The following is a 15,378-nucleotide window of genomic DNA, read 5'->3' on the forward strand; positions in this document are numbered from 1 at the left end:
CCAGCCTTCTGTGCTCGTGTGTGTGCGTGTGTGCAAGAGGGGTCCCCAGGCCCAGCCCAGCCCCTTCCTTTATTTCCAATTACTTCCTCCATGTGTACCTCCTAAGTTCCAATGATGTCTTCTTCCCCTGGGTCCCCCAGGCCAAGCAGTGAGCTCAGCACACAGTAGGGGTCTCAGTGACCACTGAATAAAAACCAGTGCCTGCCCTGAAACTGTTCTTAGCCCAGTGGGCCCCAGCACACCGTCGGTGCTCAAACGATGTTGCATAAATGAAACCAAGGGGGAAGAGGCAAGGGCAGGCCGATCTGTGCCAAGGCAGAAGAGTGGAGGCGGAGGGAAGAATAACCAGCCTCTCTCACTTAACCTTCATGAGCTACAAAGAGATTTGCAGTCAGACAAGGGGCTGCCAGCTGTGTGGCCTTGTGTGTGTTAACTGACCTCTCTGAGCCCCAGTTTATTCATTAATACGGGGGGCTGATAGCATATAGCCTATCGTAGGGTTGTGTGAAGATTAAATGAGATGTTGCATGAAGGAGGCCAAGTTTGGTGCCTGGCACATGGTAAATGCTCAGTGGATAGGACAGTCCCTCCTACACTACCTTTTTTTTTTTTTTTCAAAGACAGGGTTTCACTATGTTGCCCAGGCTGGAGCTCAGTGGCTATTCACAGGCACGATCATCATAGCATAGTGTAGCGGTGAACTCCTGGGTTCATGTGATCCTCCTGCCTCAGCCTCCTGAGTAGCTGGGACTACAGGGACGCACTACCACGCCCAGCTCCCTGCACTACCTTTTGAGATATTACTTGAATTTGAAGAGAAGGAAATGGGCTGTGAGTGACGAAATGACTCCTGGGTCTGTACCAGGTCCAGCTGAGCCTGCGTGGCTCCCAGACATCCTGGCTTTGTGGCCCCAGGCCACATACCCTCTTTGCTGCAGAGTAAGTGCCAGTCACAAAGCTGCTGGCTCTGTGGCCCTGGGCAGGTCCCCCTATCCTGACAATGGGAATATGGGCTTGGGTGATGGTCCTCGAACACCACTGCCAGCCCCTGTTTCTGTGGTAGGAGCTGGGGCTGGGGGCTATGTCACCCCCGCAGAGAACCAAGAGGTAGAGGCTGGTGTAAGGCCTAACCTCCAGGCTCCCAAAGCCCCCCCCTCCCCCCACTGCACACAGCCTCTTCCTCGGGGTGCACAGTGGTAAACTCACTTGGCCTGAAATGAAGTCTCTGTGAGCCTGTCCCTTTCTGGTTTCCAAAGAGGATATCTCTTCCCAGACCAGCCCAAGCCCTGTTACCTTGTGGGCAAGCTTCACCCAGCCCCATCAAACCCACGCATCTGCAGTGATGGGACGTGAGCAGATGGCTAGAGCAGACCGACCGCTGCCCTGCACCTTCCCGCTTGCTGCTGTCCTCGGACCTTGCCAGGGCCCTACCTCCCTGGGAAACAGCTGCAGGAACTGAGCCGAAGTTCTGGAAGGCCTGGAATCAGAACCGCTGGGCTCCCCCAAACCGCAGGCACGGTCTCCTCGGCATGGTGGCTGAGTGGGTGGGGCTTGGCTAACCTCACTCTCTAGGACAGCTGGCATCAGCTACGAGCTGTCTCTTACCCCCTCCAGCCTCAGTGTCCTCTTCCATAAGATGGGGGCCATTCTGGTTTCCATCTCAGTGGGCCCCCTAGGACCTGGGGTGGGATGGGGGGAAGCCACCTCTATGAGAGAGCCAAAGAGGATGGAACACACCCCAGGGACTCTCATGAGCCACACCCGATCGCCAGGCTCTCCTGGGGCTCCCAAGTGGCCACCCAGAGAGAAACAGCTTTGGAAGCCTGGTTGTGTGGGTGGGGCGCCCTCTGCTGGACACCAGAGAAAATGTCCCCAGGCTGCCTTTCCCAGGCGCCCACAGTTCACCCACACTGACTGTCCCTGCACTGGCTAAGCACCCACAATACACCAGGCCTGAGACCACAAGGGGCAGAGGAAAGCCCTGGAGCAGTTAAGGAGAGAGGCCACTGGGGTTGGAGGAAGGAAACTGGGCTCTGACTCAGACAGGCCTGTGTTTAACCCCCAGCTCCATCGCTGTGTGCCCTTGGACAAGTGATTCGACATCTCTGAACATCAGTGTCTTCATCTGCCAAACGGAGTTAATACTGTACTAGTATCTACTCTGTGGGGTCGTGAGGATTAGCTGAGGTAATGTATAGAAACGCGTGGTGCCTGGCACATGGTACAGGCTCTGTGAAGGCTGGTTCCCTTCACCCCTTTTAAGACGTGGTATGTCCCAAGAGCCTAGGAAACTGAGTCCAGAGAAGTAGAGCTCTGTCCTTAGGCCACCTGGGCTCCACCCTCAGCACCTGTTCTTCTTGCCTGTGTGACCTCAGGCAAGTGACTAGACCTCTCTGAGCCTCAGTTTCCTCCTTAGTAAAATGGGGATCATACCTAAAAAGAGATCATTGTAAGCTAGGCATGGTGGTGCACACCTGTGGTCCCAGCCACTTGGGAGGCTGAGTTGGGAGGATTGCTTGAGCCCAGGAGTACAAAGCCAGCCTGGGCAACATAGCCAGACCCTGTCTTTAAAAATAAATAAATAAATAAAATATAAAAGAGATCATCATAGGCCAGGCATGGTGGCTCACGCCTGTAATCCTAGCACTCTGGGAGGCCTAGGTGGGAGGATGGCTTGCACTCAGGAGTTCGAGACCAGCCTGAGCAAGAGCGAGACCGTGTCTGTATATTAAAAAAAAAAAAGAAAGAGAGATCATCATGTAAAGAGCTAAATAAATGGCAGCTGCTATTGTTACTCTCTTTTGCTCATTATCGTCATCATCTGTTAGGGGAATGTGCTATCTCTTGCTGTGCCTGGCACGTAAAAGTAATTTCAAGGAGAAACCAAGCCCAAAGTGGTGGTGGGGGTTTTTGACCATGAGCTGAAGCAAAGGGCTATCGAGCTTTTGAAGTCTGGGGCATCCCCCTGCCTTGGGGTGGGGTTGCCAGTCCCTTGTCTTCTTTCCTGGGGCAAAGGAACCTGAAACTCTCTGGGAAGGGTTGGAGCAACGGCGCCTACCTGGGGTGGCTGCTCCACTCCGCACTGGAGCACTGGTGGACAAGGCCACCCTAAGCCTCGCTGGGTGGGCAGCTCGGGCGGGACTGAGCTGAAAGGGCCAAGTTCACAGAGTTTCCCGGGTGCAGTCCTGTGCGAGCAGCTGCCTCCTTACTGGTTCCCATCTCTGTACCACACTGGAAGCTCTGGAACCATGCCGTGTGCAAGGCAGCAGTCAGGGGACTGGCACTGGGAGACTTTGGTCAAGTCACTTCCCCTTTCTGAGCCTCCATTTCCTCATCTGCAAAACAGGGATGAAAGCAGCTCCAACCTCACAGGGAGGCTGTGAGGATTAGCTGAGATAATCCACGCGAGGCTCTGAGAACATTCCTCAGCACAGGAGTCTGAGCAAGTGAACCGTTACGAGGGAAGGGGCCCACAAAGGGGCAGGTGAACGAGCAGGCTTGTGATTTGCCATGTTCGGCGGCAGAGCCTGCACTTTTAATCTACAGCCCCTCTGGGTGGGGTTGGATCCCTGATAAACTGAGCAGGTGGCAGCAGGGACTGGGAGGTGGCCCAGCTGCAGAAGGAGCCTCTCTGGCATCTTCAGGGACATCGCTACAGCCACTACAGTGCTTCTATCCAGCCAGAGGATGCCTCGGTGCCAATCGGACACGGCCACTAGGAGGCAGAAGCGGCTGGTCAGGGGGCAGTTGTTCAGCACGGCAAAGCACTGCCACCAAGGCAGACTCTGCTATGCACTGGGCCCCGGGAGCCGAAAGGCAGGGCCCACAGTTTTAGGATAGCTTCCTCTGAGCACCCACCATGGCATCTGCAAGCAGAGGACCCTCGTGGAATGAATTCAGCATTCAGGGAGTGCTGTGCCCACCGTGTGCCTGGCTCGTTCCAAACTCACAGTCAGGGTCTGCGTCTTGCCTTCCAGAGGCGGCATGTTAACTACTGGGGGGGTGATGCCTCAGGCCATCGAGAGCTCAGGGAGCTGGGTGGGGAGGCCAGAGACCCAGGTTCAACTCCCACCTTTGCCACAGTCCCTTCCTCTCTCTGAAATAACAGTTCTTTTCTTCGTGTGCCTGGCACACAGTAGGCACTCAATACATGTGTACTTACCTGTTTTCTGGGCTTCAGTTTCCCCACTTGTTAAAGGAGAGGGGTCCTAGAAACCTGTTATTCCTCTGGCAACCCCACTCCCCAGCCAGTTCTGGGGTCACCCTCTCTGGGAAGCCCTCCCTGGTCCTCTACCCTGGAGGAGCCCACCTGAAGCTCTGCAGACTCCTGAGCTCCTGGCTGCAGAGGCATCTTCCCTGGGCTGTAATGGCCACTGACAATGCTGGACTGGCCATTCCTTAAAGTCAAGGGCAGCAGCTGGGTCTGCAGCGCACAGCACAGGATCTGACTGCACAAAATGACTGCAGGGTTGAGAATGGGGCATTCAGGCTTATAATCCGAGTTACTGAAAATCCCCGTCAGGTGTGGTTTTACTTCATGCCTTCACATCCATGCCCTCATTGTCAGTAGAGGACGTGTTAGTACACTGCCATGCCATACCTGGGGAAACTAAGGCGCACAGAGGGGCAGCGGCTTGTGTAGTGAACCCGTGTACACATGTGTTATGGTACACACTTCACTCATTTATTCCTCACAGTCATGGACCAGCAGCATTAGCATCACCTGAGAACTTGCCAGAAATGAAAATTCTGGGACCCACCCAGATCTACAGAATTAGAAACAGTGGGGTGGAGCCCAGCGATCTGGGTTTAAGCAAGCCCCCCCGGGGGGTTCTGTTGTACACCAAAGTTCAAGAACCACTGTCTGACAATAACCCTGCAAAGTCACTATAATTATCCCTATTTTACCAATAGGGTAATTGAGGCACAGCCAAGGCAGTTGGTCTAGGACCACATAGCTGTAGGCAGCTCAGCTCTCTCTTGGAGACCACCACCGAGTTGACATCAGAACCAAAAGTAGGGTCGGTACAGCAATTTTTGGCCATTCACGAATAACTCCATATTAAGCACCTACTGTGTGCCAGTCACGGGCAATGGAGTCTGGGGACCTCGCTCTCACCGAAGCCAGTTAAGGGGAGGGGGTGGGGCTGGGAGTCGCAGGGACCCTGGAAGTCTAGGCCCTATAGGGCACGGACCAGCACATGAGGAGGGAGGGAGGAAACAGGCTGTGCGGCCCCTTTAAAAGGCGGGACCTGGCGGGCGGAACTGTGGCGCACGGCCGAGAGGCGCGTCTGGGAGGAGGAAAACGTCACACCCGGAAGTGTCTTAGGCGAGGGGAAGCCGCGCTGCCGGGGGCCTCACCGCTATGGGCCGCAACAAGAAGAAGCGAGACGGTGACGACCGGCGGCCTCGGCTCGTTCTCAGCTTCGACGAAGAGAAGCGGAGGTGAGTGCCAAGGCCGGGCCGGATTCCCCTTGGGCTGGTCGGGGAGGCCAAGGCCAGGTGCGGGCTGAGCCCGCTCACGCGGAGGGCCTTTCCGGCCCCGCCCCCTGGGCGTGACTGAGAACTCCCCGCTTCCACCCGCTTCCCCCCCTGCTCCCCCATTGGTCCCCTCTCGGCCTCCCCACCTCGCCTGGCTTCTGTGTGCGCAGCCAGAGACCCGGGAGCTCGGGGGTCTCAAAGCAATGGCTTCGACCACCCTAGGCCTGCCCAGTCCATCTGCCCGGCGCACAGTAGGCTTTCAGCTGTCGTTCATTGAATGAATGGTGACCGAATAAAATGGAAGTGGCTTAAGTTCATTCATTCTCTCACCAGACGTTTATTGGGCTCCTTGCAGTGTGCCAGGCCTCGGGCCAGGAAGCTGAACTTATGAGTCTCAGCGTCCGGCCGGACAAATAAATGGCACATGGTAGCGGATCAGCCAGGAGCTCAGTGCTGAGCTTTGGAACTGCCGCTAGGGAGATGAGGAGGGGCTGAGATGAGATGGGGGTGGGATGCTGGGCATCATCAGGAAACTCCCAGAGTGCATCAGCAGGCCCTGCGGGTGCCCTGGGGATTGGGTGTTGGTTCAGTGGAGGGTTTCTGGAGGTCTGGTGAGGGTGGCCTTGAAAGCCCTATTAAAAGTGGCTTAATTCACTGAGTAATGATATTTGCGGGTGTGGACGGTGTCCCCTCCTGTTCTGTATGTGTCCACCACCTGGCCCTGTTGCTTGAATCTGAAAGCTCTGGAGAGTATCTAGTGGAAGGACACAGCATCTCTTACTTTCCTAAACTTACACTCTCTGTGACCTTGGGCAAGTAACCTAGACTGTCTGTGCCTCAGTGTCCCCATCTGTAAAATGGAGATTGATACCTACTACACAGGTTGTTCTGAGGATTAAATTATGATGATTCCATGTAAATTTTTGGAATGGTGCTTGGCACATAGTGAGTACAGCATCAGCTATTTTTCTTTCTAGAACAAGCCCTTTTCTTGACTCTCTCCTACCTCTTGCTGGTGTCCTTCCTTTAGGGAGTACCTGACAGGCTTCCACAAGCGGAAGGTGGAGCGGAGGAAGGCAGCCATTGAGGAGATTAAGCAGCGGCTGAAGGAAGAGCAGAAGAAGCTCCGGGAGGAGGTGCAGAGGAGGAGGAGGAGGAGGAGGAGGAGGAGGGCAGGACTCCCAGGGGACTTGCAGCCTTGGATGTCTCTAATAGAGGCGGCTGCAGGGACGGGTTGGGGGGGTGTAGGCAGGAGCGGGGAGCAGTTTCTACCGGTAGAGACCCTATGGGCTGGGTCTAGGGAGCGTGGAGGATGGGGTCTCCTCCTTATCTTGCAGGATGAGCCATGGTCTCCTTCACCTTGGAGGTGAGCAATACCTCTGCTTGAGGTTGGATGAGAGGCCATACTCACTGTGTCCCCTTCCCATTTGGTTTCAGCGCCACCAAGAATACTTGAAGATGCTGGCAGAGAGAGAAGAGGCACTGGGTAAGTCCCGTCCTTGGCCTGACCTGGCCTGTGTGTTTGTCCCCTGGTAGGTGGGAGGGGAGGGATGTAGGGGTTGCGTAGAAGCTGACCTCCTTAGTCCTAAGGGTCTCGATGGTGACCCGGGGCTGAGAGTAGTCCTCAAGCACCTCTAAGTACAAGTGAATCAGAGACCAGGAGAAGGAGTCCCAAACCTCGTGGCAAACCTAGCCTGAGTGGAGAGCCCAGTTTCTGAGGATTGGAGAGACTGAAGGTGGAGTGGAGGGGCAGCAGCAGTTCCTGGTGTCACACAGGGTTTGTCCGAAGTGGGGACCAGCCTGGAGCATGAGGGGAAGAGTGGATCATTCACAACATTCATCTGTAGGCCAGGCCCTGGAGCCAGTGGCCTCGGGAGTGCTCCCCGCTAGAGTAGAGGAGCCTCGCACTCCCGGGCTGGGAGGGAGGCTGTAGTCTGACTGCTTGTTCCTGGGACTGAGGCCTGGTCTGTGTCCATCTGTACAGAGGAAGCGGATGAGCTGGACCGGCTGGTGACGGCAAAGACAGAGTCAGTGCAGTACGACCACCCCAACCACACAGTCACCGTGACCACCATCAGTGACCTGGACCTCTCAGGGGCCCGGCTGCTGGGGCTGCCCCCGCCTGAGGTGGGTCTCAGGACCAGCCCTGGGGAAGAAGGGGCATAGGGGCAGACTGGTTTGCCAGGGGTTGCTAAGTGCTGGCCCATGTCACGGGTATCCCAGTGCAGGGAGCTATGTCCCTTCTGGACACTAAAGTCCCTGACTCCTCGGGGCTGCAAAGGCCAGCTGCACCACTGAGCAGCTGAAGGAGCTTGGGCAGTTTCCCTGCCTTGCCTGCTTCCCTTTCTTCACTAGTGAGTTGGGGATCGCTGTGAGGATAAAAGTAGTAAATCCATGTGAATCACTTGGCACAGTGCCCGGCCCTGTTGTAAGTGCTCAACAAAAGGTACCTGTTTATTGTGATCGTTTCCCCGGTGTGGTAAGCAGCAATAATGTGGCCCGTCTGTGTGCACTAGCAGTGAGTTTTCAACCTGTGGGTTATGAGTCATCAGTAGGTTGCAGTGAGCATTAAAACAAAGGAATATAGGCCGGGCTCAGTGGCTCATGCTTGTAATCCTAGCACTTGGGGAGGCCAAGGCGGGAGGATCATGTGAGCCCAGGAGTTTGAAATTCCAGTGAGCTATGATGACGCCACTGCACTCTAGCCCAGGCAAAAGAGAGAAACCTTTTCTCTCAAAAAAAAAAAAAATAGGAATATGATTGAAAATATCAGAAAGTGTCACAGTAAGTATTATTCCATTTTATACTCATTCTTCTATAATGTCTGATGCAAAAACAGATCTTGTCCTCATCTTGCTGATATTTTTATTCATGTGTGTTTGAATGTCTACTGTAAGCTACTACTAGGAGGCAGGAGAGGGTTTTTGTGTTTGTTTCTTTTTTTGAGATAGGGTCTCACTTCGTCATGCAGCCTTGAACTCCTGGGCTGAAGTGATCCTCCTGCCTCAGCCTCCCGAAGTCCTGGGATTACAGGCACGAGCCAATGTGCCCAGCCCATGAGAGAGTTTTGAAACGTGCCTCTCTCCTGTGTTATCCTTGCCTTAGGGTGGACGTGCTGCTCCTCTGCCCAAGGCCTTCTCTGAGCCCTATCCCAGGCCTTTAATGTGGCAGGTTGACAGAGGGCCCAGCCCAGGCCTCCCCATCTGCTGCTCCGTGTAACAGTCCTTGTCCTGTGCTGCTTTAGCAAAGGGACGGGTCTGACGAGGAGGCGTCATCCATGGAGAAGCCAACCAAAGCCTTACCCAGGAAGCCCGGAGATCCCCTGCTCTCTCAGCGGTGAGCCCTGGCCTGTCATCTCCTGTGGTCCTGCTCCTCATGGGGGGTGGCATCGGGCAGGTGTGGGGCTCGGAGCAGCCCTCTGCTTTGCCTGTTGGGTGGTCCTCAGCCTCTCCTCATTGCCCCTCCCCTCCTCCACCCCCTAGAATGCCCTGCCCCAGGCACCCTCAGCGTCAGGGGCCTTTCTCTGAGCTACGTTGCTGGCAGGCACCCTGGAGGCAGAGCAGGCCAACTCTGGGGCGCATTTGGGGCTCCGAGCATTTGGGGCCTGTCCTGACTTCCCTTCTGTGAGCTGGGTGGTCAGTTGTGCCCCAACCCAGCCTTCCTCGCACCACCCTGTCCCCTAGCATAAACTGAGGCCTTCCGCCCTCCCACAGGATTTCCTCCCTCACAGCGTCTCTGCACGCGCACAGCCGCAAGAAGCTCAAGAGGAAGCGGCCCCGACGGGCCCAGGACTCCACCAAGAAGCCTCCAAGCGCCACTCGGACCAGCAAGACCCAGCGCCGCCGACTAACAGGCAAAGCCCGGCACAGCGGGGAGTGAGACTGAGAACCAAGGGGTGCCCCGGTCTAGGCTGCAGGGCCTTGTCCTGTCTCAGCCTGACTGTCCCTGTAACCAGCCTGCACTGAGGTGATGACTGCACGGCCCAAGGTTGGGAAGCCAGGACCTCTCTGGCCTGACGTTTGAACCCCAGAAGGAGCAGGGGCTGAAAGCTGGCCTCCCCCGGGAGGAGACTTCAGGGCCGGGTTCGGGGCGTCTTCCCAAATGTGTACGCCACCCAGCACCCGTAAGATTTGTGAAACTCATCAGATTTGTGCACTTGTGGTTTTTTTGTCCCTGGCCCTGCTACCACGCACCAAACGCACGTTTCTAGGTGGTGGAAATGGCCTAGGGCCGGGGATCCCTCCTGTCTCTTGCAGTTTTCCTTGAGGGTCCAGTAAGATACAGTTCTCCCTATGTTAGATCTGGGTCCCCTAACCAGGGTTGAGGACCAGCGTGTCCACTGGTAGAATCCAGAGCCCACTGCTGCTCTGAAAAGTGGACACCTGGGGCAGGTGGGTGACCAGTGTCCAGCTCTGCCCTTACCTGGCTGAGCCTTTGGGCCTGTCACTTCTCCTGGGCCTCAGCAGTGCCCTGGGCTACAGTGGAAGTGGTGGAAGCAGCCGAGTCCTGAAGCATCCCCACCCAGACTCGGGCAGCTTCCCAGGCTTCCAGCAGCTCCCGAGCAGAACCCAACAAAGGATTAATTAATTCTCACTTTTTTTTTTTTTTTTTTTTTTTGAGACAGGGTCTCACTCTGTTGCCCAGGCTAGAGTGCAGTGGTGTCATCACAGCTCACTCCAACCTCAAACTCCTGGGCTTAAGCGATCCTCCTGCCTCAGCCTCCCGAGTAGCTGGGACTACCGGCACCTGCCACCACGCCCGGCCAATTTTTCTATTTTTTTGTAGAGACAGGATCTTGCTATGTTGCTCAGGCTTAATTCTTACTTTTTAAAGAAACTGCATCTTGACTCCCATGAAAGTGAGTCATGTGGCCCCTTTAAAGTAGACCCCACAGGAGGCCAGCTGGTGTGCCACACTCCTTCCAGATAGATCTTAGGCTGTGGCTTCAGAGCTGATGAAAACCATCATTGTTTCTTCCTTGTCCCAGCGTGAGTCCTGGGGCAGGAACACAGGAATTTCAGGTTGTGCCCTAGTTAGAGGAGCTGTGTTGGGCCCTGAATACGAACGAGGTCCAGGGAGGGGAGCAAACTGTGTTCTCAGCCCCAGTGAGGCTCACGGACTAGCGAGTGACAGGAAGGCAGGACAATGCATGTGATGGGGGGCCACCTGCGACCCGGCTGCAGGCTCTCCCCGCCCTGGCATGTGGGGGGGCTCCAGGTGGGGCAGGGGTGGTGAGCCGGGGTCTGCGGGGCAGGGAGACCCTTCGCACCTCGCTGTGGGGCAGGCCGTCTCCCATGTCGCTGTCAAAACCCATGTCTGACAAGGGCTGGTGCATTTCCGAAGGCCACACCCGGGCCTGGGAACGCGCAGCTCCGGGCTTGTGGCTGGGAGGCCCCTTGACCTGGCCCCTCAGCTCCTTCTGCCCTCCCCCTGCTGCTTTCCTGTTGTCCTCCCCTGTGCTGGGGGCGGGGTAGCTCATCCCGCTTGGCTGCCTCCATGTCTGGGCAGAGAGTGGTGCCTCCTACCGGGCCCTCCAGGTGGTTCTGGGGCTCGCCCCACCATGAGCCCCGGAAACTAGTGCACACAGCGGGGTTGGGTTTGAATCCAGACTCTGCTGCCTGGTCACTGTATGAGCTTCTTGCTGTGCCAACCTCTGTGGCTCTGTCTGTCTGATCATGTGTAAAATGACAGAAGATACCCACCACTTAGGGCTGCCCCGAGGCTGAAATGAGACCAGGCGAATGAACCACTTCCCAAGGCACCTGGCGTTCCTCAGGTGCAGCTTCAGCATGTGTTGCCGCTGCTGCCTCTGCTGAGATGTCTGAGCCCAGTTCCTTCTCCCTTCTCCAGTGACGTGAGGTCATTCAGAACTTACGTTTACAATTTATAGCGTTTACAAGTATAAATTCTCATCCGCTGCCTCCTGTGTGTGCTGTCAGTTCTTCCGGCAGACCAGGGAAATTGAGTCACGGTGATGTGGACAATCTAGGATCAGGGGTGGTAGAGTCAGAACTCTCTGGAGAACTTCTCCCCCAGGAGCCCCCTCTCCAGGCTCTCGAGGTGCTTGATTTCCTTCCTCCTGTTGCCCTCCATCCTGCAGGCCCCCTGGAATGGAGCCCTGGGGTACCAAGAAGGGTGAGATTTAGCTGCATAAAACAAAATTGAAAAATAACTGGCTTGTGTAAGAGGAGTTCTCAGGTAAACAAAGATGGGAGGTTCCCAGCTGCAGCTGGGAAGGGGGGGAGACGGGGGTGGCAGGATTTTAGCTCTTTCTTGTGTGCCATTTGTTGCCCAGGCTGGAGTGCAGTGGTGTGATTGTAGCTTGCTGCAGCCTTGAACTCCTGGGCTCAAGTGATCTCCCATCTTGGCCTTCAGAGTAGCTGAGACTACAGGCACATAACACCTGCCTGGCTAATTGTCAAAATTTTCTTTAGAGATAGGGTCTTGCTATGTTGCCCAGGCTGGTCTCGAACTCCTGGGCTCAAGCCATCCTCCCACCTCAACCTCCAGAGTCGCTGGACTGTAAGCGTGAGCCATCGCACCTGGCCTATTTTTTGACACGTGGCTTTCACTTCACAGTCCAAGATGGCTGCCCACCTCCTTGCCTTCTGAATGACTGTGCTAATCCTGTCGAATTGGCCTCCTTAAGGTGCCACGTGGTCCCTGCTCACTTGTTAGTGCCACTCTGGGCCCTTCCAACATCACTCCCTTGACTGCCTGCTGCCGTTCTTTACTGGACCTCAGTGAGCCCAAAGCCCCTGCAAGAGCCTGGTATAGAAAACACCCTGCAGCCAGGCGCGGGGGCCATACGAATGGCACCCCCTGAAGGCAGGACCCTGATCTTGACCTTGATTTCCTTGGGCTTGCTCAGCCTTGAGTTTCCCTTCTGTAAAACAGGGATAATGACAGCAGCCCTTCCCTACATCACAGGGACAGGGTGGGGACAGACATGCTGCTACTCTGCGTGCCAGGAAGGTGGCTTTGCTCTTTTGAGAACAGGAAGGGCTGTTAATACTAAGAGACCTGCTAGCCTCAACCACCCTCATCACCCTATTCCCCCACAAGGTGGGGGGCTTCTCCTTCGCTCCCCAGCCCTGGCCTTCTTCCAACCACCTCTCCTTCCAGGACATGCCACCGCCCACCTGCCCGCCATCAAGGGGCCCAGCCAGGCAGCTCCAAAGCCAGGGAGAGCGCTCAGGAGAACCCACTTGCCCCTTGACTCCTCCCTCGCCCCTCACTCCCCGCTCCAGCCTCACTGTCCCCTCAGTCTTTCTGTCCCCTCAGCCTGAAACGATTCTCCCTGGGGGCCTACAGGCTCAGTCCCTCATCTCCTTCGGGTCTGCTCACATGTTGCCATCTCAGTAAGGCCTTTCCTGACGACCTTGTTAAATGTGACGCCCTCATGACACCTGCCACTTCAGCCCCCTTCCTTTATTTTTCTTCCTAGCACCTATCAGCAGCCACTGTACTCCACGTTTGCTTTTTTATCTTGTTTGAGGTCTGTTTTTCTACACTATAATGTAAACACCACAAAAGCAGGCAATTTGGTCTTTTATTCACTGAGGGCTCCAGAAATAAATACATATGTGTATATGTACATTTTAGAGATGGGGTCTCACTAGGTTTGCCAGGCTGGTCTCGAATTCCTGGGCTCCAGTGATCCTCCTGCCTGCACTTCCCGCCTTCGCCTCCTGAGTAGTTGGGACTACGGGTATGTGCCACCACTGCCATACCTGGCCCCATAAATATTTAATGAATTGTCAGGACTGCCACTCTGAGTTGGCTCTAGGTTTTACTGATTGGGAGGACTAGAGGGCTAGGGCCATACCCGTGCTTCAAACTCAAACCAAGCATCCACCCCATCCTAGGCTCAGAGAGATCAAGTAACTTTCTCAAGATCACACAGCCAGGAAGTGCCAGAGCCAGATATGGAACATGGGTCTCACTGGCTCCTATTTTACTTACAGTAAGAGGAACAGGCAGAAAGCTCATTATCCTTGTTAAGCAGCTATGTGTAGCCAGTTCTATGCTGGGCCAGGATGACTTGATGAGAGGTCTGTTTCCCCCACTGGTCAGTAAGCTCCTCATCTAGAAGGAGTCACATTGCATTCATGTTACCATCTCCCCAGTGTCCAGCACAGGCCTGGCATATACCAGGCACATGTGATTTCTAAGTGACTTAGCAAATGAAGATGCTCTGTAGTGGCCTGTGGAGTCAAGTAATCTTCCTGCCTTCCCCTTCCAAGTAGCTAGGACCATAGGTGTACACCACCACACCCAGCTAATTAAAAAAAAAAAATTATAGGGACAGAGTTTTGCTATGTTGCCCAGGCTGGTCTTGAACTCTTGGACTCAAGTGATCCTTCTGCCTCAGCCCCCCGAAGTGCTGGGATTACAGGCATGAGTCATTCCACCGGACCTAAATTAGTTAACATTTCTGATCTTCGGTTGCTGTGAAATGGGAGTGTTTGTAATTAATCTTTCAGGTTACTATGTCCTCATAAATGTAAAGGTTTCAGAATAGGAGCTGGCATATAGACAGTGCAGAATAAAGATTAGTTGGGAGGAAACTGCATTTTGAGAGTGAGCTGCAAGTCAGTGGAAATGTTGAAATGGAAGTTGAAAACCACTGGGCAGGAATGTTTTGTGGTCTCTGGGGCACTGACTGCAATAATAGATCTTCATGCTGTAATTTTAATACTACACATCCATTCAACATTTACTAGGTGCCTGGAACTGTTCTAATATGATCCTTACCTTTTACTTTGCACTATTTCATTTCCTCCTCACAGGTACTATTATACTATCCCCATTTTACAGATCCCAGCACTTTGGGAGGCCAAGGCAGGAGAATCGTTTGAGCACAAGAATTTGAGACTGCAGTGAGTTATGATTGTGCCACTGCACTCCAGCTTGGGTGACAGAGCGGGACCCAGTCTCTGGTCAAAGAAAGAGAGAGAGAGAGAGAGAAGGAAGGAAGGAAGGGAAGGAAGAAGAAAAAGAAAGGAAGAGTAAGAAAGAAATAAAGCAAAAAGAAAGAGAAAGAGGAAGGAAGGAAAGAAAGAAAAAGAGAAAGGAAAAGAAAAGGAAAGAAAGGAAAAGAGAGAGAAAGAAAGAAAAAAGAAAAGAAAAGAAAAAAAAGAAGAAGAAAGAAAAGGAAGAACGAGAAAGAAAATCAGGCACAGAGAGATTAAGTCTCTCACGGACTGTGGCCACAATGAACCAAGGAGAAAGAGATCAGGAGTCAGACCCGCCCATGCCAGCCCTCTGAAGAGCCCTCTGGGGACCCGGACTGGGATGGGGACTGTGCCCAGGCTAAACGTGCTGCGAGTCCCGCGCTCGGAGGCATCCGGGCGCCGCCCGCCTCCGCCCCGCCCCTTGTGTTCGGCCCGTCCAATCCCATAGTGTTCATGTAAATGAAGCACTTAGAGAGAGCCTATGCGAGAGCGGCAGGGGCGTGGTCTCCCGTCCACCTCCCGGGCAACGTTCTGATTCATTGTTATTAATAAAATAAAGAGGCCGTGACCCTGGCACTCCCACCCTGGCAGCCCCCGTGCGTGGAAACCTGAGCCGAGGTTAGTCCTGGGCAGCGGGAAAGAAGGGATGGGGAGGGGAGGCCTAAGGCAGGGGCAGGGGTCGACAGTTACGGGGAGGAACTGGTTGACTGGCTGGATGGAGACAGGTCCAGGGGTCCATTCCCTGGGTGGGGCATGCGTATCTGCTTAAGGTTTTTCATTATTATACCCACATCTCAAGTGCATTTTAGAGAAGGATTCTGCCAAGTGGCTGGGGGTGGAGGAGGAAACGGGAGCAGCGAGGAGCACATGAAGTAGAGCCCCCCCCACCCGCTCCCAGGGAAATAAGCGGCATTCCCTGTTGAAGGCGATGCTACAAGAT

At 54.6% G+C, this 15,378-nt stretch overlaps 1 protein-coding gene across 1 annotated transcript; it reads left to right on the forward strand.

The window, feature by feature from the left end:
• Positions 1-5,335: 5,335 nt before the first annotated feature.
• NOL12 (nucleolar protein 12) lies at positions 5,336-9,694 on the forward strand. The gene is made up of 6 exons (XM_069490431.1): positions 5,336-5,445; positions 6,512-6,617; positions 6,919-6,967; positions 7,466-7,608; positions 8,726-8,817; positions 9,195-9,694. Exons 1-6 carry the CDS (start codon positions 5,366-5,368, stop codon positions 9,358-9,360), a joined length of 636 nt encoding a protein of 211 aa, XP_069346532.1. The 5' UTR covers positions 5,336-5,365; the 3' UTR covers positions 9,361-9,694.
• The last annotated feature ends 5,684 nt before the right edge of the window (positions 9,695-15,378 follow it).

Source organism: Eulemur rufifrons, chromosome 16 (assembly GCF_041146395.1).
Source record: "Eulemur rufifrons isolate Redbay chromosome 16, OSU_ERuf_1, whole genome shotgun sequence".
Taxonomy (NCBI): Eukaryota; Metazoa; Chordata; class Mammalia; order Primates; family Lemuridae; genus Eulemur; species Eulemur rufifrons.